The sequence below is a fragment of the Prinia subflava genome, chromosome 22 (assembly GCF_021018805.1).
Source record: "Prinia subflava isolate CZ2003 ecotype Zambia chromosome 22, Cam_Psub_1.2, whole genome shotgun sequence".
Lineage (NCBI taxonomy): Eukaryota > Metazoa > Chordata > Aves > Passeriformes > Cisticolidae > Prinia > Prinia subflava.
In genome coordinates this window covers 5,340,716-5,365,225 of record NC_086268.1, presented here as the reverse complement: position 1 = coordinate 5,365,225, position 24,510 = coordinate 5,340,716, and the positions used below count along the sequence as shown (strand labels likewise).

At 59.4% G+C, this 24,510-nt stretch overlaps 3 protein-coding genes across 4 annotated transcripts in view; 1 reads left to right on the top strand and 2 right to left on the bottom strand.

Annotated features, from left to right (window-relative positions):
- The first annotated feature begins 250 nt into the window (after positions 1-250).
- Positions 251-12,952, top strand: ROBO3 (roundabout guidance receptor 3). Its single transcript, XM_063417760.1, has 25 exons — positions 251-398; positions 3,922-4,248; positions 4,956-5,113; positions 5,682-5,802; positions 5,877-6,015; positions 6,576-6,703; positions 6,784-6,908; positions 7,321-7,492; positions 7,583-7,794; positions 8,035-8,116; positions 8,201-8,369; positions 8,456-8,622; positions 8,881-9,005; positions 9,086-9,305; positions 9,386-9,498; positions 9,600-10,080; positions 10,160-10,286; positions 10,366-10,469; positions 10,548-10,757; positions 10,847-11,009; positions 11,086-11,253; positions 12,214-12,320; positions 12,404-12,481; positions 12,557-12,658; positions 12,738-12,952. Exons 1-25 carry the CDS (start codon positions 251-253, stop codon positions 12,950-12,952), a joined length of 4,161 nt encoding a protein of 1,386 aa, XP_063273830.1.
- Positions 12,953-13,011: 59 nt separating this feature from the next.
- On the bottom strand, positions 13,012-21,125 carry ROBO4 (roundabout guidance receptor 4). Of its 2 annotated transcripts, none has more exons than XM_063417951.1 (19): positions 21,015-21,125; positions 20,849-20,893; positions 20,481-20,759; positions 20,265-20,403; positions 20,064-20,191; positions 19,207-19,319; positions 18,888-19,113; positions 18,678-18,799; positions 17,958-18,129; positions 17,728-17,878; positions 17,399-17,643; positions 16,789-16,965; positions 16,416-16,707; positions 15,838-16,331; positions 15,597-15,750; positions 15,143-15,472; positions 14,738-15,063; positions 14,483-14,620; positions 13,012-14,395 (listed from the first exon to the last, which is right to left on the bottom strand). In XM_063417951.1, the coding sequence occupies exons 1-19, from the start codon at positions 21,076-21,078 to the stop codon at positions 14,349-14,351; spliced, it is 3,642 nt and encodes a 1,213-aa protein (XP_063274021.1). In that variant the 5' UTR covers positions 21,079-21,125; the 3' UTR covers positions 13,012-14,348. The 2 variants fall into 2 exon arrangements, with proteins under 2 accessions (XP_063274021.1, XP_063274022.1); XM_063417952.1 differs by having other exon boundaries at positions 17,513-17,643.
- Positions 21,126-21,263: 138 nt separating this feature from the next.
- Positions 21,264-24,510, bottom strand: part of HEPACAM (hepatic and glial cell adhesion molecule) — a 6,014-nt gene continuing 2,767 nt past the window's right edge. Inside the window, 3 exon segments of the mRNA XM_063417766.1 lie at positions 21,264-23,123; positions 23,125-23,306; positions 23,438-23,666. Coding sequence (XP_063273836.1) covers positions 23,018-23,123; positions 23,125-23,306; positions 23,438-23,666 — 517 coding nt within the window. The 3' untranslated portion in view covers positions 21,264-23,017.

Here is a 24,510-nt window from a genome sequence, read left to right as displayed (position 1 = left end):
AGTCCAGCCGAACAGAGCGAACTCAGCTGAGCCGGACCGGGCTGAGCCGGATCGGGCTGAGTCTGGCCAGGCTGAGCTTGACTGGGCTGAACTGAGCCGAGCTCAGCCGATCAGAGCCGAACTGAGCTGAGCTGGACCGGGCTGAACCGGATCGGACTGAACTGAGCCAGTCCTTGCCGTGCGGGGCAGTGTCGTGCAGAGCCGACCCGAGCCACGCCGATCTCAGCCAAGCCGAGCAGGGGCGGGCAGGATGCTGCGGTACCTGCTGAAGACGCTGCTGCAGATGAACCTGTTCGCCGACTCGCTGGGAGCCGAAGGCTCCAACTCCTCCTCGCTCTTGCTCGGCATCAACCGCTCCATCGCCGCGCTCCACCTGCCCGATCTCGTCCCCGGTAACGGTACGTGCTCCCCGCTCTTCCTGTCCCCCTGCCCCGGAGTTCCTGCTCCCGGTCCAGCCGGAATGCTGGAAGTAGCCCGCAGACCCCAGCCTCAGCTGGGACGCCACCAGCACCGACACCGGATTCCCAACCTGTCCCCTTGTCCCCAAACCGGGACCTGCCTGCCCCATGTCCCAGCTCCGGAACTGACCCACTGTCCCCACACCAGCTCCGTGTCCCCATTCTGGGACCAGCTCCCTGTCCCCAGACCAAGTCCCGGGGATGATGCGGTGTCCTTAGATCCTCTCCACAACCCCAAACGGAGTCCAGCCCACTCTCCTCAAGTCAGAACTGTCCTGGTGTTCCCAAACCAGTCCTGTGTTCCCAAATCCTGAACCACAAGCAGCTCCCTGTTCCCAGACTGTCCCGTGTTCCTACATCAACTACCAGACCACGAGCTGGGACAGACACAGCATCCCCAAATTGTCCCCATGTCTTCAGACCAGTCCCCAGATCCCAAACCAGGGGCAACCCAGCGTCCTCAAACAGCCTTCATGTCCCCAAATCTGTGCCCAGTCTCCAAACCAGGACCAGCCCTGTGTCCTAAAACTGTCCCTGTGTGCCCAAACCAACTTCCAGACACAAATAGGAGAGGCTCCACGTCTCCAAACCAGTCCTGTGTCCCCAAGCCAGTCCCCAGACTATTGACTGAAACTGGCTCTTTGAACACTTTGTGTTCCCAAACCCTCTCTACATTGCTAAACCATCCCAGTGTCCTCCAACCAGCTCCGTGTGCCTCAATCCTCCCTGTGTCCCCAAACCAGCCCCATGACCCCTAGCTGGGACAGAGTGGGGGTGAAGGAGGGCTGAGGGAGAGGGTGTCTGCCTGAATTTTGACTCGTGTTTTAAGCTTCTCCCCTCTTTTTTAGTCTGTCCCCTCCAGCTGGCCCTGGGTGGCTGGTGAGGGGGAGGGGGTGTTCCCAAACCTCCTGGGACCCCCTGCCCCTGCATCGCCAGCCGGGCACAGGAAGGGGCCTGCCCTGACCCCCTGCTTGTCCCAATTAGTCACCGGGGCCAGCTGCGGCCCCCTCAGTCCTGCTGTGCCCCCCGGGGGTACCCAGTGCCCTGCAGCATTGCTTCTGTCCCCATGGCAGCCACAGCCCATCCCCATGGCAACCCCGTGGGCACCCCAAATGCAGCTCCCTTATGCCTCCATCCTGCCCCAGGGTGTGGGGGAACAGGGGAAGGGCGTGTGCGAGACATGTGTGTGGTGTGCATGTATGTGCAGTATGCATGTGTGTGTATGTGTGTGTTTATGGGCAGTGTGCATGTGTGTGTATGTGTGCATTTACAGGCAGTGTGCATGTGTGTGCATGCATGTGCATGTCTGTACAGTGTGCATGTGTGTGCATGCATGCATTTATGTGCATGCATGTGCATGTATGCATTTATGGGCAGTGTGCATGTGTGCATGTTCGTACAGTGTGTATGTGTGCATGTGTGTGCATTTAAATGCAGTGTGCATGTGTGCATGCATGTGCAGAGTGTGTGTGTGCGTAAGTGCATTTAAGTGCAGTGTGCATGTGTGCATGCATGTGCAATGTGTGTGTGTGTGCGCGTGTGTAAGTGCATTTAAGTGCAGTGTGCATGTGTGCATGTATGTGCATGCCCGTACATTGTGCAGCTGTTTGCATGTCTGTACAGTGTGCATGTGTGTGCATGTGTGTGCATGCAGCAGCGTGGGTAAGTGTAGGCTCATGGCCCCACCTAAGCATGTGTGGACGTGCATGGATGTGCATGGCTGTGCATGTCCCTGTATGTGCCCCTGTGCATGTGCCCCTGTGTGTATGTGTGTGTGTGTGCATGCACCTCTGCATGCCTGAACACACGTGTGTGTGTGTAAGGACAACCCCCGCTTGAATACATGCATGTGTGCAGAGGTGTGTGTGCATGCACACCCTGCATGAACACACACACACACGAATGCTTCTGTGCATGTCAGGGCACGCACCACCCTGACAGAATGCACACGTGTGCATGTGTGTGTGCAAGTGCAAGCACATGTGTGTGGTTGCATGCGTGTGTGGGCACACTCCTGCATAACTGCCCACATGTGTACATGCACCTATGTGTGCAATGCATGTGTGTACACACACACCTTGTAATGCATATGTATAATGCACACGTATAATGCACATGTGCATCTGGGTGTGCACAGATACCGGTGAATACCTGTGTGTGTGTGTGTGTGTGTGTGTGTGTGCGTGCATGTGCCCACGTGTGCACGATGCACCTGTGTGTAAACACATGCAGTGCACGGCTGCACGTGTGTCTGTGCAGGTGCAGGTGCATGCAGACCCACACCCGTGTGCACACGTGTGGCTGGGCATGCAGTGGTGTGTGCCTGTGCCCCTGGGCCAGCAGTGACACTTGGGGACCGAACTCCCACACCACCCCAGGAGGTTCAGCCCAGCCCGCCCCAGCATTAATGAGCATAAATTATGATGGCATTAATGACCAACTATTAATTCCCTGCCCTAGAAGGGTGTTGTGTTTATTTTATTTTATTTTTTTTTCTGGAACAGCCCCACACTCCCAATATGGGACTTTTTAAAACTTCAAATTAAGCATTTTCTGCAGCCCAGAATGACCAGCTCTGCTACAGAAAGTCAGCACTTGCAGCTGATGGAAAAATCCCTGTTTGGGGAGGATTTAGCCCCATTTCCTCAGGGATGCCCAAGTGGAAACTGGGTGGAAAAGGCCATTAACTGGGAGTTAAGCTGTTTTGTCCCACTGGCCTTGCCTGACACCCTCCCAATCTGACCTTAAGCTGTGCCAAGGGAAATTTAAGTTGGATGTTAGGAAAAAGTTTTTTAGAGGGATAAAGAGGGATGAAGTACTGGAATAGTCTGCCTGGGGACGTGGTGGAATCACCATCCCTGGATGTGTTTAAAAAATATTAGATGTGGCACTCAATGCCATGGTTTAGTTGAGGTGGTGTTAGGGCATGGGTTGGACTCGATGATCTTAAAAGTCTCTTTCAGGCTGGTGATTCTGTGATTCTGTGGCTCAGTGATTCAGTGATTCAGTGATTCTGTGACTCTCTGACTCTGTGATTCTATCATTCTGTGATTCTGTGATTCTGTGACTCTGTGATTCTATCATTCTGTGATTCTGTGATTCTGTGATTCTGTGACTGTGATTCTATCATTCTGTGATTCTGTGATTCTGTGGCTCAGTGATTCAGTGATTCTGTGATTGATTCTGTGATTCAGTGATTCAGTGATTCAGTGATTCTGTGATCCTGTGATTCTCTGATTCTGTGATTCTGTGATTTTGTGATTCTGTGATTTTGTGACTCTGTGCTCCTGCTCCCTCCCCACGGTGCCCACCCCGGGATAGGCTGGGCTGGGACCCGGCCACGCTTCATCTCTCACCTGCTGCCTTCCAAGCCAAGCAGGCTCTGGAGCCAGGAAAGCACCACACAAGCCAAGGCTGCTCAGCCTCTCACACCTCCTCCCCACCCCTCCTGATTTTCCTGCAGGATCCAACACCCAGCTGGAGGACACGGCTCCCCGCATCGTGGAGCACCCCAGCGATGTCCTGGTCTCCAAGGGGGAACCGGCCACGCTGAGCTGCAAGGCCGAGGGGCGCCCGCAGCCGGTGGTGGAGTGGTACAAGGACGGGGAGAGGGTGGAGACGGACCGGGAGGATCCCCGCTCCCACCGCACCCTCCTCCCGGGGGGCTCCCTCTTCTTCCTGCGCATCCTGCACGGCAGGCGGGGAAAGCCCGACGAGGGCGTTTATGTCTGCGTGGCCAGGAATTACCTGGGAGAGGCCACCAGCAGAAATGCTTCCCTGGAGGTGGCCGGTGAGTCCTGAGAGGGACTGAGGGGAGGATTTGAGAAGGGGAAATTTGGGGTTCTGGTATCATCCCTGAGCCTGCCTGTGGGACGAGGGGCTCTTACATTCCCAGGCCTCTGCTGGCAAGGGAAGAGGGGAAAATAAATAAAAATAAGGGGGAAATAATTATAAATAAATAAATTAAGTGACAAGAAATGAAAATTAATTCTAAGAAGTGAGAAATATTGGAAATAAATGAAACTAACTGAAAACAAATGAAAAAAGAAAAGTGAAAAGAAATGAAAATAAAAGTACAGGAGTAAGTGAAAATGAATGTAAATAACAGAAAAGAAATTAAAACATGGAAAAGCAATAAATAAAGAAAATGAAAATAACTGAAAGTAAGTGAAAATAACTGAAAAAATTAAAATAAGTGCAAATTAGTGAAGAGAAGTAATGAAAAAATTGAAAATAATTGGAAATAAGTGAAAATTACTGAAAAGGAGGGAAAATAAATGAAAACACGGTAAAAGAAATTAAAAGCGGTGAATGTAATTGAAAAAACCCCATGAAAATAAATGAGAAAAATGAAAATATTTGAAAACATTTGAAAATATTTGAAAATCGAGTAAAATCAATGAAGATAAATGAAAACCTGTTAAGGCTGACTCAGACGCTGCCCCCGGTGCTGCCTCAGCGCGGGGGCGCGGGGCTGAGGCCGCTGTGTGCCCGCAGTGCTGCGGGACGATTTCCGGCAGCCCCCGGGGGACGTGGTGGTGGCGGCGGGGGAACCGGCCGTGCTGGAGTGCGTCCCGCCCCGCGGCCACCCCGAGCCCAGCGTGTCTTGGAAGAAAAACGGAGTCCGGGTCAGCGACAAGGACGAGCGCCTGACGGTGAGGGAGGGCAGAATTGGGCTGAAGGTGACGCAGGGGAGATGGGGAATGCTACAGGGATCCAGGATGCGGTGGGGATGTGTGGTGTGACGTGGATGTGGGTGCAGGGAGGGTCTGGAATGTGAGGGGGGTGTGGGATGCAGCAGAGAGTGGTGTGATGTGATGGGGATGGGATGAGATGGGGATGTAGAATGGGATAGGATATGGGATGCAGCAGAGATTTAGGATGCAATGGAAACATGGGATGTGATGACAGCGTGGGTGCAATGGGAATGTGAGATGCAATGAGGATACAGGAAGTGATGGGGATGCAGAGTGCAGTCAGGATGGGAGATGGAATGAGGATTTGGGCTGCGGTGGGGATATGAGATGCAGTGGAGATGCAGGATGCAATGGGGATGCAGAATTTGATGGGGATGGGAGATGTGTGTATGCAATGAGGATGCGGATGTCATGGACATATAGGATGCAGTGAGGGCTAACATGCAGTGGGGATGTGATGAGGATGCAGGATACAGTGTGGATGTGGGATGTGATGGGGATGTGGGATGAGCTCTGCTTCCTGCAGATCCGTGGTGGGAAGCTGATGGTGGCCAGTACCCACAAGAGCGATGCTGGCGTCTACGTCTGCGTGGCCACCAACGTGGTGGGGGAGAGAGACAGCGAGCCTGCCGAGCTGGTCGTCTTCGGTGCGTGGGGATTTCATTTCTGGGGTGTCAAGGAGGTGGGTGCTATCCCAGTGGGACTGATGGCCACCCTGCAGAGCGCCCAGCATTTGGCAAGAGGCCCCACAGCCAGGCGGTGCTGGTGGAGGGGACAGCGGAGTTTGCCTGCGAGGTGCTGGGGGATCCACAGCCAGCGGCGCGCTGGCGCAAGGAGGAGGGTGAGATGCCACTGGGAAGGTGAGTAGGGGGTGAGGGGGGTGGCTCAGGGATACCAAGGCCAGCCAGGGTTCTGTGGTGCAGCTGGGCAGCATCAGCTCCAGCCTGGTGTGCGTGGAGCACCTGGCATCCTTATGGCATCAAGTAATTGCATCCCATAACCCTGGGGAATCCTCCATCCTCAGCATATCCTGCATCCCTATTGCATTCCACATTCCCATAGTGCCACATCGCCATCACATTCCACATCTCCTTTTGCCTCTCAAATCTTCATTGCATCCCACATCTTCTTTGCATCCCGCATTCTTATCGCATCCCAAATCCCAACCACATCCCACATCCTCACCACAACCCACATCCCTGCTGCATCCCACATCCCCATCACATTCCACACCTCCACCACATTTCACATCCCCATCGCAGCTCCCATTTTCCTGCATCCCACATTTCCACTGTACCCCTCACATCCCACATTCCCACTACATTCCCACATCCTCACTACCTCCCAGCCCCACGGCACCTTACGCCCTCCTGGTGCCCCCGCGCCCTGCTGGTGCCACAGCCCTGTGGGGTCCCCCCAGGTGGGAGGTGCTGCCAGACAACACCCTGCGGATCCGCCGGCTGCAGGTGGAGGATGAGGGCACCTACACCTGCGTGGCTGATAACAGCGTGGGCAGGTCGGAGGCATCGGGCACTCTCACTGTGCATGGTGAGTGGGGCCCTGGGGAGCACCCTTGGGTGCTGGTGAAGAGCCCAGATGAACCCTTGTCTCTCCCCACACTGCTGCAGTGCCCCCTGAGCTTGTCACCGGGCCTCATGACCAAGCTGTCACCCCTGGCCAGAGTGTGACTTTCCAGTGCCAGAGCAAGGGCAACCCACCACCCGCCGTCTTCTGGCAGAAGGAGGGGAGCCAGGTCTGTCTCCTTCCCTCATCCTTGACACCACATCCAGTCATAGCCCCATTCTCATCCCAATCCCATCACCATTTCCATTCTATCTTGTCCCAATTATCATCATAATCCCCATCCCAATTCCCACCCCATCCCCATCTCATCTCCGTCCCTATCTCATCCCATTGCAACCTCACCCCAGTACCTCATCCCGACCTGTCCTCATCACCATCCCATCCCAGTCCCTATTACATCCCTGTCCCCATCCCATCCCATCCCATCCCATCCCATCCCATCCCATCCCATCCCATCCCATCCCATCCCATCCCAATCCCCAATCTCATTCCCATTCCCACCCCTAACCCTCTCCTCATCTCATCCCCTGCTTCTCATCCTCCCCCTCCCTCATTCCCCCACTAATCCCACTCCCTCCCAGACCCTGCTGTTCCCGGGCCAGCCCCCAGTCCCTTCTGGCCGTGTTTGGGTGAGTCCCAGCGGTGCTTTGACCATCATCAACGTCCAGCCCAGCGATGCTGGCCACTACCTGTGCCAGGCTATCAGCGTGGCCGGCAGTGTCCTGGCCAGGGCAGGCCTGGAGGTGACAGGGGGTAAGTGCAGTGCCAGTGGAGATCTGGCACATTCAGTGTATGAGTGACACCCACTCCACCACCCAGCAACTCCCAATTTTCTCCCTGTAGCACGCACTGAACTCCACCCACCCCTGATCAGCCTGCCTCCCACTAACCGGACAGTGGTGCCAGAGGGGGCCACAGTGCAGCTGCCTTGTGGAGCAGGGGCCCATGACCCCCCAGGCAGCGTGGGGTGGCTGAAGGATGGCAGTGCCCTGGTAGGTGCCCAGCCCCGTGCCAGCCTGCTGGAGAACGGCACCCTGCAGATCAGCGGCCTCCGGGTGAGCCGGCCCCGGCAGGGGCACCCACGGGGCGCTGCAGGGCAGTGGAGCAGGGGGTGGAGCGAGGGGAGATGGATGCTCGTGGTGGTGGGTACGAGCAGTGCTGGGGCTCAGGGTGCTGGGCACAAAGTGTGGTGGGTACAAAGTGTGGTGGGTGCTCAGGGTGGTGGGTGCTCAGGGTGGTGGGTGCCGAGGTGATGAGTGCTCAGGGTGATGGGGCAGGAGCTCTTCCCCCTGCAGGTGAGAGACTCCGGGCTCTACGAGTGTGTGGCCACCAGCCCAGAGGGTGAGACACGCTGGGGCATCTCCTTGGAGGTACAAGGTGGGTCATGGAAATGTCACTACAGTGGAGGCACCGTGGCACTGGGAACAAAGCCACCCCAGACCTCCATGCATCTCCCTGCAGGTCATGAATCCGACCTCTCCCTGCCTTCCCCTGCACCCGATCTCCTCCCTGGGCCACCCTCCACTCCTGTGGTCACCAACGTTACCCAAAGCAGTGTCACCCTGAGCTGGAAAGGGAACAAGGACAGTGGTGTCACCGATGTCACCTCTTACATAGTGGAGGCTTTCAGGTATCACACAAGCCTCTTCTCTGGCTGCAGGGATGATGTGGTGGCCTGATGCCACCCTGTCACGAGTCACCCCTGTCCCCCGGCAGCCAGGCAGCGGGTGGCCCGTGGCAGACAGTGGCAGCCAATGTGGAGGGTGACACCCACACAGTGACCGGCCTTGTCCCTGACACTGTCTACCTGTTCTTGGTGCGGGCGGTCAACGCCTACGGGCTCAGCGACCCCAGCGGCGTCTCGGAGCCTGTGCGCACCCAAGGTGAGATCCAGCACTGACATCAGTGGAGGTGTCCACACATCCCCCACCCTTGGGTCTATCTCCACCAATGGAGGTGCCCATTGACCAACTGACCAATGGAGGTGCCCATGCACCCAAAATGTTTGGGTCCATCCTTGCCCAGTGATGCCAGTGGAGTTTCCCATGGACCTGCCATGGGTATGAGCTGTCACCTTGGCTCCTTCACTTGGTGACACCAGTGGAGATATGCATGGACCCTCCACCCTCTCATGTTTGCAGCAGACACCAACCCCTTGCAGCAAGGGCTGGATCCTGAGCAGGTGCAGCAGGAGCTGGCACAAGTGGCTGTGCACCTGAAGGAACCTGTGGTGCTGCCTCTGGGCACTGTTCACCTCTCCTGGACTGTGAGTGCTGTGCCTCCCTACCGGTACGGGGCTCCCAGTGTGGATCATCCCCCCATCCCACCCTTCCCTCGGGTCCTCAGGTGGAGCACCAGGCACCCTTCCTTCAGGGCTACCGGGTGCTGTACCGGCAGCGCGGCGGGCGCTGGGAGGAGGCACGGGCAGTGTGGGCACCAGGGCAGCGGGAGGCCCTGCTCACTGAGCTGCGCCGGGGCCAGGACTACGAGGTCAAGGTCCGACCCTATTTTCATCACCTCCATGGCCCCGACAGCGCTGTGCGAGCTCTGCGCACCCCCGAAGCGGGTGAGTGTAGGGATGGAGGGGATGGTGTGGGTCTCTGGGGACAACCTGGAGGTGATAGCCCATGTGTCCTGTGCTGGCAGCCCCCAGCGCCCCACCACGAGCCGTCAGTGTGGCTGGGAATGGCACCAGTGTCCGCATCTCATGGCAGCCACCACCTCTGGCAGAGCAGAATGGTGTCATCCGTGATTACCGGGTAAGCAGCAGGGATGTGGCAGGTCCACTCTGTCCACTCATGACAACATGTCATGGTGTCCTTATGGGTGTTCCCCATCTTTTCCTCCTGGTCCCCACCAGATTTGGTGCTTGGGCAATGAGAGCCGGTTCCACATCAACCAGAGCGTGGAGGGGACGGTGCTGGCGACAGTGTTGCGGGGACTGGTCCCCGGGGTCCCTTACCAGGCTGAAGTTGCCGCTGCCACCAGTGCTGGTGTGGGTGCCCGCAGTGCCCCTGTACCCATCCACATCGGTGAGTCTCTCATTGTCACAACTTGCACCCATGGGTGGGACAGGATGGGGTCACCCACTGCAGTGCTGGGGATGGCTCCTTGGCACCCCGCCGGTGTGTCCCTCTTTCCTATGTCATTTGCAGCCCCCCTGGTGGAGCGAGATGTGGGGCCAGCAGGCGGGAGCAGCTTGGCTGAGCATTTAGCAGAGGTAGCCAGGCAGCCAGCCTTCATCGCCGGTGTTGGTGGTGCTTGCTGGGTCATCCTTGCTGCCTTTGCTGCTTGGCTCTACAGCCGCCACCGGAGGAAGAAGGAGCTCAGCCACTTCACCGGTACAGGGGGGTGCTACCCCTGGGACCTCTCACCCCTCACCCCTCACCCATCAGCCACCCACCACCCTTCTCTTTACAGCATCCTTTGCCTACACACCCACCGGTAAGCCCCTAAGTGCTGCAGGGTCCCAGTATGGCCTCTCGCTGCCCTCAGCCCCATCTCTTTCCACAGTTGCCTTCCCGGCCCCAGTGCGCAGCAACCCCAGGTAACGCCCCGGCACCCCCTGCCCTCCCCAGGAGCCCCAGGGCTGCCCACCAGCATTCCTTCTGCCCACCCCCTTGCAGGGCAGCTGCTGGCAGTGGTTACCCGTGGCTGGTGGATGCGTGGCGTGGTGGCAGCACAGCCAGTGCTGCCGCTTGCTTGGGGACCACTGAGAGATACTACAACGGTGAGGGGTCAGCCTGGGGCTGGGTGGCTCTGACTGAGGGGTCATGGCAGCCCTGGTGATGCTGTTCACCCTCTGCAGATGCCGGCATCACCCGTTACATCGCTCAGACAGAACAGTTTGGAGCGGGGGCTGGCGAGGGGCCGGTTTACAGCACCATCGAGGTTGACAGTGAGGAGCTCTGCACGTTCCCCCGTCCCTTCTCACAGTATGGGGCCTCCTACCCCGGGGGAGGTTCCCAGCCAATGGATGCTGCAGCCTCCCAGGTGCCCCGTGGCCGGGCTGAGCACGGTAGGGTGGTTGGATGGGTGGGGGCACCCATGGGTGCTCGTGGTGTGGTGCCCTCCCCACAGCCCCCCCAGCATCCCTCCTTGGCACAGGGGCCAAAGCAAAGCTGGGGCAAGCAGTGAAACCGCCGGTGGTGAGCTGGACAGAGCTGCTGCCCCCGCCACCCTCAGCCAGCGAGCTCAGCCAGTGCACCCAGGAGGAGGAGGAGGAGAAGGAGGAGGAAGAGGAGGATGAAGAGGAAGAGGCAGCCAGAGGGTGAGTGTGGGGGCTTGGGGGCTTAGGTGCTGGGCAGGCTGTCCCCAGCGCCTACCCTGTGGTCTCCACCCTGCAGGTTGGGGATGGAGGTGTGGTACCCTGGTGAGGACATCCCCTGTGCCACTGCTGCGTCCTCCCCCACCACCTCCTCCGGCTGCCGTTCCACCGCCACGCTGACACCGTCACCTCGCACCACGGAGGACATCCCTCGCCTCCGCGACTTCGATAGTTCCCTCCTGCCCCGGTAGGAGATGGGCCTTGCTTGGGATGGCCGTGCCATTTGGGTCTGGATGTCCCATTGGGGTCCAGATGTCCCATGGAGGTCCAGATGTCCCACCATGGCCTGGGTGTTCCATGGCGATTCAGCCGTGTTGTCACCACCCAGCCCTGCCATGCCATCACGGTCCAACCCTGTCATTAGGGTCCAGGTGTCTCATTGGGGTCCAGATGTTCTGTCTGCGGATGCCTCACCATGGTCCAGGCATCTCTTTGTGATCCATCCATGGTGTCATCATCCACCCATGCTCTCCAGCCGTGCCCTGGCCATGCTGTCATGACACATCCATGACACTGTGGGCTGACTGGGGCAATGCAATACAGCTGTGCTGCTGTGACCCAGCTGTGCCATGATCCACCTGTGCCATCACAACGCTGGCATGTCACTGCACTCCAGCTATGCAGCTGCAATCAAGCTCCATGGTTGCAACCCAGCTGTGCCATGACCCAGCTGGGCAGCTGCAATCAAACTGCATGGTTGCAATTCACTTGTGCTATGATCTAGCTGTGTCATGATTTAGCTGTGCAGCTGCAATCTGCCAGGGTGCTTGCAATCCAGATGTGTGGAGCTCCAGCTGTGCCACTGCAATCCAGCTGTGTGGCTGTAATCCAGCTGAGCTGCCTCTATCCAGCTGTGCTCCAGACATGCCATTGCAGGCCAGCTGTGGTCCTCCACCCTAGCTGTGCCACTGCACTCATCCAGCTCCCCTTTGCCACCCCAGCTGTGTGCCTGTGATCCATCTGTGGCACTTCTATCCAGCTGTGATGCTTAAGCCCACCTACACCAGTGCCATCCAGCTGTGACAATACCACATGGCTTCTCCAGCTCTGGCACAGCTCCAGAGGGCTTGTGCCAGCACTGTGGGGGCCACTGAGCTGCCATCCCACGCCCCCCACCCTCGCTTCACCCCATCCTCCTCTTTGCCAGGAGACACCCCCAAGGCGTCAGCACCCCCCCACAGGCACCCAGTCCCTCGGTGACTCCGGATGCCAGCGAGGGCCGCCCACCCCGAGCCCGCTGCCCTCCTGGCACAGGTGAGCACCGAGGGGCCGGTGTGGGTGCGTGGGGGCCTCATTGGCTACTGGAGGGGCTGACCCTGCCATCCCCGCCTCCCCAGGGAAAACCCGCGGGGCGATCTCCAAAAGTCGCCTGAAGCCCAAATGCAGCCGCTACCGCCGGGAAAAGCAGATGGGAGGTGAGAGGCAGGGAAAAAATCGGGAGTTCGAGGAGGCTCAGGGGAGGTCAGCCCTCTCTTCCCTCTGTGCCGCAGAGCTGCCGCCGCCGCCGCTGCCGCCGCCCGGAGAGAGCCCCGGCCCCTGTGCGGAGCTGGAGCCCGGCGGGGCCGAGCGCAGGGTCCGCCCGGCCCGCGGCGGTAAGACACGGCCACCGACCGCGCGACAAAGGGCTGCGGGTGGCACTGCCGAGCCCCAACCTTGTCCCCTCTCCTGCAGATGAGGTCACCCCCTACAGCAAACCCTCCTGCCTGCCCCGCGGGCAGGTGTCCGGCAGCTGCTCCACCACAGGCAGCGTCTCGTCCCGCGGCTCCAGCAGCTCCCGCGGCCACGGCTCCGGGCGCAGCCGGACGCCGGGGGACCGCGGCGAGGGCACCGGCCACTGCCGCCGCCCCGGGGCGCCGCTTCCCTGCCCGCCGCAGGAGAAGCGATAAAAGGGAGGGCGAGTCGGTGACACAGCTGGGGACGTGGGGACGGGAACACAGGGGACACGGAGGGATGTGCTTTAATTTTTGAGTGGCTCCATGGCAAATAGGGCTGCATCGAGCTCGCGGCCAGTGGGCGTCAGCCTGAGGGGGGACAGGGATTCTTGGGGTGGGGCAAGGAATTCACAAGGAATGAGGACCCTGGGGAGGGACAAGGATGCTCAGGAGGGACAAGGAAGATACTCAGGGAAGGACATGAACCCTGGGGACAGAAACAGTTGGGACAGATGAGCAGAAGAGGGATGAGGGTGCTGCTTAAGTGAGGCACGTGGGGATGAGGATGATGCTTAAGTGGGGCAAGGATCCTGGAGACAAGGACAGTTGGGAGGAACAAGAATGCTGTGAAAGGACAAGGACGTCTGGGAGGGATGAGGTGATTGAAAGGGAAGGGGACAGCTGGGGGGGACGAGGATTACATGGGGGGGCCAAGGACACAGCAGATGAATGAGGGTGCTAGTGAGGGATAAGGAAGGCTGGGGGACAAGGATGCCTGGAGGGAAGAGGACATGGAGGAAGGACAAGGATTTCCAGGGCACTGAGGATTGCTGGGGGGAAGAGGACACTTGGGCAAAACAAGATTGCTTAGAAGGGACAAGGAAAAGGAGGATGGTTGTTGGGGGATGAGGACAGTGGGGAAGGAAAAGGACATTTGGCACGGGGGCAAAACAACTGCTGAAGGATGAGGACACTCGGGAGGGCTGAGAAGCCTCAGAATGAGGATGATTAGGAGGGACAAGGACATTTAGAGGGAGCACAAGAGCACACAGGTGGCTTGGGAAGGATGAGAACGCTTGGGAGAGACAAGGATGGACAAGGTGGGACAAGGATTCTGAGGAAGGACGTGAACTATCAGCACAAGGACAGTTGGAAGGAATGGGAATAGTCAGCAGGAATGGGGATGGTTGGGAGTCAACAACCCTAGGGAAGAACAAGGACAGAGGGTGGACAACAGTGCTTGGACTGGAGAAGGATTAGTTGGGGGGAGGAGGATGCTGGGGAAGGAGGACACTGAGGAAGGACAAGGACACTTGGAGTGATGCAGACTCTTGGGCAGGATGAGGACGCTGGGGAGGAATGAGGAACTTGGGAAGGGGTAGGGACACTGAGGAGGGATGGGGACACTGTGGAAGAAGGAGGACACTTGGGAAGGACAAGAATGCTGAACAAGGAGGAACACCCACCCACCTTGATGCCACCCACCCTTTGTGGTGGCTTTTCCTAGTAAAGAGCCCCTGGTTGAGGATCTGCCTAATAAAGCTGGATTTTAGCTCAGCCAAGGGGACTCTGGCCTTGCTGCGTCCTGTGCCCTGGGGACTGCCACGTTCCTGTCCCTCCTGTCCTCAGCTCACCCTTCCCTGGCCCAGGGGCTGCCAGTCCCTGACCCCTGGCCACCTGGAAAGCAAAGGAAACATTTTCCAACACCCTGCAACACCTCACCACCCCCAGTTCCCACCGCCCTGGCACTGGGACACTACACACCATTCTGAGAGGTACTGTTCATGGCTGCCTCTGCCCTGGGTCTCTGTGGGACCTCCAGCACTGTCCACCAGTCCCAGGTGCTAGTGTGGACTCTGGGTGGGAAGACCTGCTCCAAGGGCGATGGTGGTGGTGAGGGCCCTGCAGGGAAGAAGGCAAGAGACGGTGGCATCACCACGGTGTCATGATGGAGCCACCTTCCTGGAGGAGGTGACAATGCTGAGGGTCAGAGAGGGGGCCCAGGGACCCTTCACTCACCCCCAGAAGCGCCATCGGTGTCTTCAAGGCTGTAGCAGAGGCCATCGACAGCCACGGCCAGCGCCCGGGCAAAGCTGGCATCCAGCAGGAAGGAGCCGTCACAGGAGCTCACCAGGCTGCAGCGGGTGCTGGCAAAGTTGTCCTCCGAGACAGACCCCCAGCCGTTCAACAGCGACCCTCCCGGCGAGCCCCGCGTTGTTGTACGCTCTTCCTCCTCCTCTTCTTCTTCCTCCTCCTCCTCACCTAGCTCAGAGGCCGGTGGCCCATAGATGTAGCCGTAGGTGTGCAGTGGTGAGAAGGACCGTGGTGTGGTTGGTGCCGGCGGTCTGTGGGAGCACAGTGAGGGCACTGCTGGCACCAGGGGGAGCTGCAATCATGGGAGTGTCCCAGGGGGATGGGGAATACCTGCAGCAGGGAGTGTCCTGCTCCATCTCCAGGACCTCAGCCACCTGCTGTTGTGTGAGGACCCCGTCGCTGAATGCTGGCGAGAGGCGCCCGGTGGCCAGGGACGTGTCCTTGGAGTACCTGGTAGCCAGGAATATGTCCCTTGGGTGCCTGGTCTCCAGTGATGGGTCCCTGGTGTGGTTGGAGGCTGAGGACATGCCCCTGGGATACCTGGTGCCCAAGAACACGTCCTTCTGGTGACCAGTGAGTGGAGACACCTCTTCGGGATGCCTGGTGGCTGGAGATGTGTCCTTGGGATGCCTCAAGGCTGGTGACGTGTTTTCAGGGTACCTGCAGAACATGGACATGACCCTTATGTGGGTACCTGCAGAACATGGACATGACCCTTATGTGCATTGTCACCAGTGATGGGTCCCTGGGGTTCCTGGTGGCCCAAGACATGTCCTTAGAGTACCTGGTGCCCAAGAAGTTGTCCTTGTGGTGCTTGGAGACTGGTGACATCTCCTCAGGGTGCCTGGTGAGCGGGGATGTGTCCCTGGGGTGTCTGGGTGCTGGAGATGTGTCCTTGGGATGCCTCAAGGCTGGTGACATGTTTTCAGGGTACCTGCAGCACAGGGACATGTCCCTTGTGTACATGGTCACCAGTGATGGCTCCCTGGGATACTTGCAGGCTGGGGACATGTCCTTGGCATACCTGGAGGCCAGGAGCTTGTCCCTGCAGTGCCTAGAGGTTGGGGACATCTCCTTGGGGAGTCTTGTGTCTGAGGACATCTCCTGCGGGAGCCTCACGCCTGGGGATGTGTCCCTTGGGTGCCTGCTGGCTGGGGACACGTCCTTGGAGTGCCTGGTGGACAGTGAGATGTCCCTCTGGCACTTGGCCACTGGTAATGGGTCTCTGGGGCACCTGGTGACCAGGGAGGTGTCCTCAGGGTGCCTGGTGGCCAGGACTGTGTCCCTCTGGTGCTTGGTTGATGGTAATGGATCCTTGTGGTGCCTGTTGGGTGGTGACATGTCCCTGGGGGTCCTGGTGGCCGGTGACACACCCCTGGGGCTCTCAGGGATGGGGGATGTGTCCCTGGGGCATCGCATGACTGGAGGTGTGTCCCTGGGGATCCCAGTGACTGGGGACATGTCCTTGGGATGCCTGGTGACCAGAGATGTGTCCCTGGGGCACACAGAGGCTGGGGACCTGCAGGTGCAAGGGACACGTTGGGTTTTGCAGCAGGGGGTTGGGTTGCAGGGCACCCATCTGGATGGGCACACCCAGACTCACCGTGTCACTGGTGGGTGCCAGGCATGGGATGGTCTGGAGGGTGTCACTGGTGACCTGCTTACACCAGAGGCCAGTGAAGAGCCGCCCCGATGTGGCTTTGGAGTGCTGAAGACTGGTAGCCGTGGGTCCCTGCTATCCATCACGGCAGTGGCGGTGTCACCCTCATGTCCCCTTTGCTGAGGCTGCCTGGCTGCCAGCCCAAAATCTGTGCCCCACTCGCCTCCACTTCCAGTGGCAGGGATGTGGCTGGGGCCAGCTGTGAGCACTGGGGTGCTGTGCACTTGGTGCAGCTCTGCGAGGGGCATGAGGGACACAGAGCCATGGGCCATCACTCTGGTGTCCCCCATGTCCCCCCAGGTGCCCCCACACTCACCTCTCTTGCGAACACGCTCCCAGGGTGCTGGGTTTGGGGTGCTGGGCGAGGAATGCACCCCGGGATGCCCCCCACCGCAGCACCCCATGTCCCCAGGGGTTGGTGGGTGTCCCCCACAGAGGCTGCTGTGGATGGGGGGTGTTGGGGGGCCAAGGCTCGGTGGCTCCAAGGATAGAGCTGGAAGAGTAAGAGAGGTCAGGGCACCCATGGGGCCATGTGTCCCCTGTCCCCTCTGTCCTCGGGTCTGTGTGTCCTCAAGTCCTTGCTGCCCGCAGACAGACAAGGGGGGACACCAAGGTGAGGGTCCCATAGCACTGAGGGTCCCAGGCATAGGGTGGGGGGTTTTGGTGCACTTTGCTGGTGCCATGGCACTCTGTGAGGGTCCTAGGCCTGGGCTGGGGGTCCTGTTGCAGCAGGTCAGGGTTCCATGGACTGGGCAGGGATACAATGGCATCACATGGGATGCATGGGAGTCCCATAGTACTAGTGGGGGTTCCATGGCAGAGAGTGGGGGCTCTATGGCACTGGGTGTGGTCCCAACCCTAGTACTCAATGGAGGGGTGGGGATCCCATGAGAGTGACTGGGACTGCCAGACCCCATGGGGCTCACTGGATGGGTGGGGGTCCCATGGCAGTGGGTGGGGGTGCCAGCCCCCATGGGGCTCACTGGATGGGTGGGGATCCCATGGGAGTGAGTGGGACTGCCAGCCCCCATGGGGCTCACTGGACGGGTGGGGGTCCCTGCCGTCACTGCCCAGGAGTCGGCTGCTGAGGCTGCTGCTGCTGCTGAGGTTTCGGGGGGCACAGCTGGGCTTCCAGGGACCACCAAGCCATGGCGAGTCACCAGCCACCAGCCTGAAGGGCAAGAGGTGCTGTCAGTGCATCAATCCCCACCACACCAGGGATCTGCCCCATGTCCCCCACCCCGTGGCCTCTCACCTGTGGCGAGCTGCGGCGTCCTGGCTGGCACGGCGCTGGCAGATGAGGAGGAGGAGGGCGAGTAAGGCCAACCAGAGCATGGAACCAGCGGCTGCGATGACAGCAGGCTGCCGCAGTGCCTGCACCACCCTGCTGCTCCCTGCTGTCAGCCCTACAAAGGTCCCATCAGTGTCACTTCATGTCACCACCTTGACCCCCACCCGCACCCCAGCTTGCTCTCCATCTCCTACCCAGGACTCCACACGTGGCATTGCTGGCAACGCCCAGCCCTGCGCTGTTGAAAGCTGCCACCTGCACACAGAGCTCAGCCCCGGCGTGTGGGAGGAGGGTTTCCAGGCGGCGGGTGGCTCCGTCCACTGTCCTGTTGGTGGGATGCTGCCAGCCCTCACCCACTGACCAGACCTGGCAGGCACCAAGAGGATGTGTCCCCTTAGATGATTAGCCTTGATGGCCCATCTGTGGATGGCCCATTTGTGGATGCACCCCCTTGGACGGACCCCTTCAGATGAACATCTCTTGATAGATTCCCATTCATGGATCCCCCATAGATAGATTCATTTGGGTGGGTCCCCTTATATGAATCTCCTTCATGGACTCCCCTTGGAAGGACCTCTTTGGATGGGCTTGCTTGCCCCTAGGATGGACCTCCTTGGGTGAATACTTCTTGGATGGACCCCCGTTGATGGATCCCTCATTTGGATGGACCCCCTTGGCCAAATCCCCTGGGCTGGACTCCTTTGGGTGAACTCCCTTGGATGCCACTAGGATGCCCTGGGATGGACCTCCACCTTGATTGTCCCCTTTTGAATGAACCCCCTCCTGGATAGATCCCTTGCATGGTTTCCCCCTTGGAGAGACTCCCACCTTTGACAGGTTCCCTTTTTGGATGGATCCCCTTGTACTGACCCTCCTAAGGCAGAAGACCCCAGCCCTGCCCCCCTGCCCCAAACCTGGTAGCCCCGGATGACGCCATTGTGAGCTTCAGGAGGAGGCGGCTCCCAGCTCACGACCACAGTGCCGTTCCCTGTCTCAGCCTGGCTGACGGTGACACGCTGGGGTGCTGCACTAGGCACTGCAGGGACAGGGCTGCTGAGACCTCTGGGACCCCCAACCAATCTCCCTGCCCTCCACCCCTAAATCCCAGGGGACACACGGCGCACCTTCCTCGGGTATCCAGAGGTGCCTGCTGTTGCTGTCGGAGCCCTGGGTCCCTCCAGTGTAGGGTCGGACCTTGAACTCGTACTTGTAGCCCCTGCGGAGCGCAGGGATGATGGCACTGAGCTCCCTGCCTGCATCGTGCTGGAGCCAGGACGTGGTGACAGGGAGCAGGCTGCGGTACAGCACCACATAGCCCACAGGCACCGGCACCGGCACCGGCATCAGCATCTGAAGAGCACAGGGAGGATTCCAAGTTCAGGTGGGACATGGGGATGTGTCCCATCTCCTGCTCCCCTGGGGGCAGCTGAACATCACACCAACCTGCCAGCGGAGCTGGACAGCAGCAGTGGGCAGGGCAGTGCCGTTGTCCAGGTGCAGCCTCACAGCCAGCAGGTCCCGTGGTGGAGTCTCCTGCTGGCCTGCTGGCAGCCGGTCTGTGAGGCAGAAGAAGGAGAATGGCAGCACCAGGCAGGGCCAAGGTCCCCTGGCACCTGCCCAGACACCCACCTCAGATACCTGCACATGGAGATCATGATGTCTACCTGGATGGACTCACTCAGATGGACCCTTTTGGACAGACACCCTTTGATGGGTCTGTCTTGAATGGACCCCTCTTGGATGGGCCCCTTTGATATGTTGCCCCTGGGGATATGGGATGGGATCCCATGATACACCTCTGTGATATGTCCCTTGTAAACGGATCCTTTGGATGGGTATTTCTTGTTCTATCCCCCTTTAATGTACTTCCACCTTGCATAGAGCCCCTTTAATGGATCCTCCTGGAGGAACCAGGTTGGCTGGATCCCCTTTAGGTGGGTGATCTTGAATGAACCCCCCTGCATGGACTCCCACCTCAATGCATTTCCTTAGATGGACCCCCTTACATGGACCTTCTTGGATGGAACCCTTGGATGGATCCTGTTGGATGGATGTGTTTAGATGGACCTACCTTTGGAAGAGCCCCTTTTGATAGATCCCCTCAAATGACTCAGCTGGATGGACTTTATGTGATGGATGATGGATGGCCTTGGATGAACCCCCATGGACAGACTGCCCTTGGACTGCCCCCTTGGACAAACCCCATTAGATGGACCCTGTTAGATGAACCCCCTGGCATGAACCCCAAGATGGCCCGGGGTGCCTGTGATGGTGGAGGTCACGGAGGTCCCACCACTGACCCTCCACGTGGAGGACGGTGGTGGCGGCGGCGGTGCCCAGCTGGCTCTGTGCTGTACACACGTACGCGCCGGCGTCGGCGCGCGTCACCGCGTAGAGGCGCAGAGTGTGCTCCCGGTCCACCTCGTGCCTGTGGGTCACCGGCCTCCATCAGCCTCCTCCCCACGCCAGGGGTGGGACACCTCCCCCCTGCCACCACCTACCTGCCCCAGGGCAGGTCTCCCTGCTCCTTGTGCCACTGCACCTGTGGTGCTGGGTCACCTCGAGCGCTGCAACCCAGCTCCACGGTGCTGCCAGCCACAGCCACGACGTCGCTGGGGTGCCGCACGATGCTTGGCTTCTCTGCAGGGCGACAGCAGGGACATAGCACCACGGCTGGGTGTGATGTGCCCACCGCCTGTGGGAGACCCTGGGCTTACCCAGCACGGAGACGCGGGCACCCCGGCTCTCCCTCCTGCCTGCCGCGTTGGCAGCCACACAGATGTAGAGACCAGAGTCGCTCCTTTGTGCCGATGCCACCTGCAACTTCCCCTTGGTGACCACGTACCTGCCGCCTACCAAGTCCAAGGTCACCCCATCCTTCTTCCAGGTAATGTAGGGTTCGGGGTACCCCAAAGGGGGGACACAATCCAGCTCCAGTGCTTGCCCCGCTGTGGTCACCAAATCGCCCGGCTGCAGGCGGAAATTGTCCCGCAGCACTGCGGTGGGGAGGGCACATTGTGGGTGGGGGAAACAGGATTTTGTGGTGTCTCCTCACCTGCACCACCCACCCACCAGGTGTCCTTACCAGCTGGAGTTTGGGGCGCTGTGGCCACGCTGGGGAGGCGGCAGCCTGTAGGGTGACAAGGAGGCGGGGGAATGGCAATAGATGCCCCAAGTGGGCATGGTCTCAGAGCCGGGGTGGGGCAGGGGGCAGAGTTAAGTGGATTTTGGCTCCCGTGGGCTGCACTCACCTCCGCGGTGCAGGGCAGCGAGGCAGAGCCCCAGGCCCAGCGCTGTCTCCCAGCCGCCCGCCATGCCTGGCCAGCCTTCCCGTTTCCTCCCGAAATCCCGGTTCCTCCCGCCAGCACCGGGGCTGGATGCGGCTCCGGATGGGGGGGTACAATGGCCGGATGCGGGGGGCCGGGAAATGCCGAAGGGGGGGAAGGTGACGGCAAACACAAACAGCTCAGCCGTCCTGTGGCAGTGGGAGTGCCCGGAGACAGCAGAGTGGGGGACACCAGCGGTTAATGAATTTAATTAGTCAGAATGAATTCCCCTTTTCCTTCGCCATGTTCAGAGGAAGACAAATGAAGAAGAAATGGGCTCTCAGCTGAGGACACCATCAGTAGGTACCAGAGGGAGCAGTCCAAGGCCTCCCAAGCACTTCAAGTGCCAGTTTGAGTGCCAGCCAGGTGCATCGGGTTTGTGTGGTCTTACCTGTCAGCCACTTCTCATGTGTTCCCCCACCCTGGGGGACCCCTGTCACCCAAGACACCCAAGGGTGCCACCACCAGACGGGTAGTACGTTTAGTTTATTGGTTAGTAGTGCACCCTGAACACTCCAGGGTGCCCCGGCACCCACCCCGGGTGCCCCAGAGCCCGGCTCACTTGGCCGGCCGCTCTCTGCTTTTCATCCTAAACCTATTTCCCATGAAGTCTTGGGGACAGACAGCATTGTGTGCCCCCAAACGGGGGGATTTTCACAGAAAATCCTACCGTGGCAAAGGGGCAATGCTTGGGCCAGGGCTTCCAGCCCACGTTTAGGGGCCATTGCAGCTGGGGAGCTGGGGGGAAGGAGGGACCCCCCTATTTAGACCGCCTGGTGCATGTTGTGCCCTTGGGCGAGCTTGTGTGCCAGTGCATGTCCTGCTCCATGCATGGGGGTGTGTCACAGCACGCGGGCACTGTGCTCTTACACACACATGTGCACGTAGGGTGGCTGGGCGTGCAGTGCGTGTGCTCCCCGTGTGCATGTGCACGCTCCAAACATGCTCAGCTGCTTTGTGCTCACTCTCTCCACATGTGCCACACACGCTCTGTGCAAGCACAGCACACGCACGCTTTGCACACTCACTGCAGGCTCCATGCCTGCCCTGTGCCAGCACTGCAGGCTCACTCTTAGGCACTCTGAGCACACTTAGCTGCTGGCTTTGTGCACACTTTCCACGCACACCATGCACGCTCTGTGTGTGCCTCGTGCGAGCACTCCACACACCCTCTGTGCTCACGCTCTTTGCACACTCGCCACAGGCTGTGTGCACGTCCCACACAAATGCTGTGTGCGTGTTCACCCCACACGCTCCATGCACAGGTGCTCTCTGCATGGACTCTCTCTGCATGCTCTGTGCACACTTGGAACACACACCCAGTGCTGGCACGCTCACAAAGGGCCGTGCAGGCTCAGTGGACACTGCACACACACCACACACGCTCTGCACACACTGTGCAGTCTTAGCTGCACCCTCCGTGTGTTCTCTCCACGGGCTCCACACCTTGTCTTGCATTCTCTGTGCATCCCTTTGCACACTGTGTGCACACCTGCTGCACACCCTCGTGCCTGCCCCTATGCACGCTATGTGCACAGTGCACGTGCCCTCCTGCACGCTCCATGCAGCTTTCCCTGTGCAGTGCTCCAGCGCTCTCTCTGCACGCTCCACGCACACACTCTGACACACTCTCTCCGTGCAACGATTGCATGTTCTCTCTGCACACGTGTGTGCTTTCTGCACGCTCCCTGCACGCTCGTCCCGGCGAGAAAGCCATTAAAGCGATGCCCCAGGAAGATGGGGGACGGAAGAGGGGAGCTCTGGGTGGGATCAATAGGAAATTAGTGACTTTACGCCGAGCGGAATGACACCCAGTGGTGGGAGCAGGCTGTGCCGGTGTCCCCGCTTGCTCGGTGGCGGAAGGGTGGCCGTGCTCGTGTCCCTGCTGGCTTGCACGCTGCCACCAAAGCGCGCACAGTCCCCCCTGCTCAGGCACTGATCTCCACGGCGTTGGCCTCCTCCTGCTCGCGAATGACGTGCACGCCGGCAGTCCGCAGCAGCCGCGGAGCGCCGCGGGAGCGCGCCGGCGGAGCCCGGGGGCGACCTGTGGGTCCGCGTCGAGGCGGGTGAGCGAGCCGGGGAGCGGTGGTAGCGGCGAGTCGAACGCCCCACTGGTCCTGGAGAGCGTCCGGCTGCCGGTACTGGCGAGCTGGTGTAGCCTGGTTCGACTGTGCCGCGGGGCTCGGGCAGTGAATCCTCCTCCGCCTCTGGCGAGTCCTGCCAAAAGCCCAGAGCAGAAGAACATGGGACATGTGTGAGACCCTGTGCTGGGGCGCTGCTGGGTGCTACTGGTGCTGCTGGGTGATATTGGTGCTACTGGGGGTGCTACTGGTGCTACTGGCTCTCACCTTATCTTTAAGGATGTACAAAGCCACTGGGTTCTTGCGCTCGTGCTCGCCGCTCCGCGGGATGCCTTCGGCTGTGGAAGCAAGGTGCTGCTCACCATGCCTGCAGCATTGGTGTTCCCCCAACCCACCAGCACCACGCTGAGCCCAGCACTCACCCTCGTGCTTCAGGCGCTCCTCATCCTGCTCGGCATAGTCAGGGTTTGGTTGTGTCTCCGCTTGTCGCTTCTCCCTGGAAGAGGACAGGGGATGGGGCAGCACTGCATCGTGTGTGGGGCTGTGGGGGAACGGCCTGGGGCAGGGAAGGGGCAAATAATGCAGGGAAGGAGGGATGGGATGGGATGGGATGGGATGGGATGGGATGGGATGGGATGGGATGGGATGGGATGGGATGGGATGGGATGGGATGGGATGGGATGGGATGGGATGGGATGGGATGGGATGGGATGTGCTGGGATGGGATGGGATGGGATGGGATGGGATGGGATGGGATGAGACGGAATGGGATGGGATGAGTTGATGTGGTGGAAGGGAAGGAAGGGAAGGGAAGGGAAGGGGAAGGGAAGGGAAGGGAAGGGAAGGGAAGGAAGGGAAGGGAAGGGAAGGGAAGGAGGGAAGGGAAGGGAAGGGAAGGGAAGGGGAAGGGAAGGGAAGGGAAGGGGAAGGGAAGGGAAGGGAAGGGAAGGGAAGGAAGGGAAGGGAAGGAAGGGAAGGGAAGGGAAGGGAAGGGAAGGGAAGGGAAGGGAAGGGAAGGGAAGGGAAGGGAAGGGAAGGGAAGGGAAGGGAAGGGAGAAGGGAAGGGAAGGGAAGGGAAGGGAAGGGAAGGGAAGGGAAGGGAAGGGAAGGGAAGGGAAGGGAAGGAAGGAAGGGAAGGGAAGGGAAGGAAGGGAAGGGAAGGAAGGGAAGGGAAGGGAAGGGAAGGAAGGAAGGGAAAGAGAAGGGAAGAGAAGAGAAGAGAAGAGAAGAGAAGAGAAGAGAAGAGAAGAGAAGAGAAAGAAGAGAAGAGAAGAGAAGAGAAGAGAAGAGAAGAAAGAGAAGAGAAGAAAAGAAAGAAGAGAAGAAAGAGAGAGAAGAAG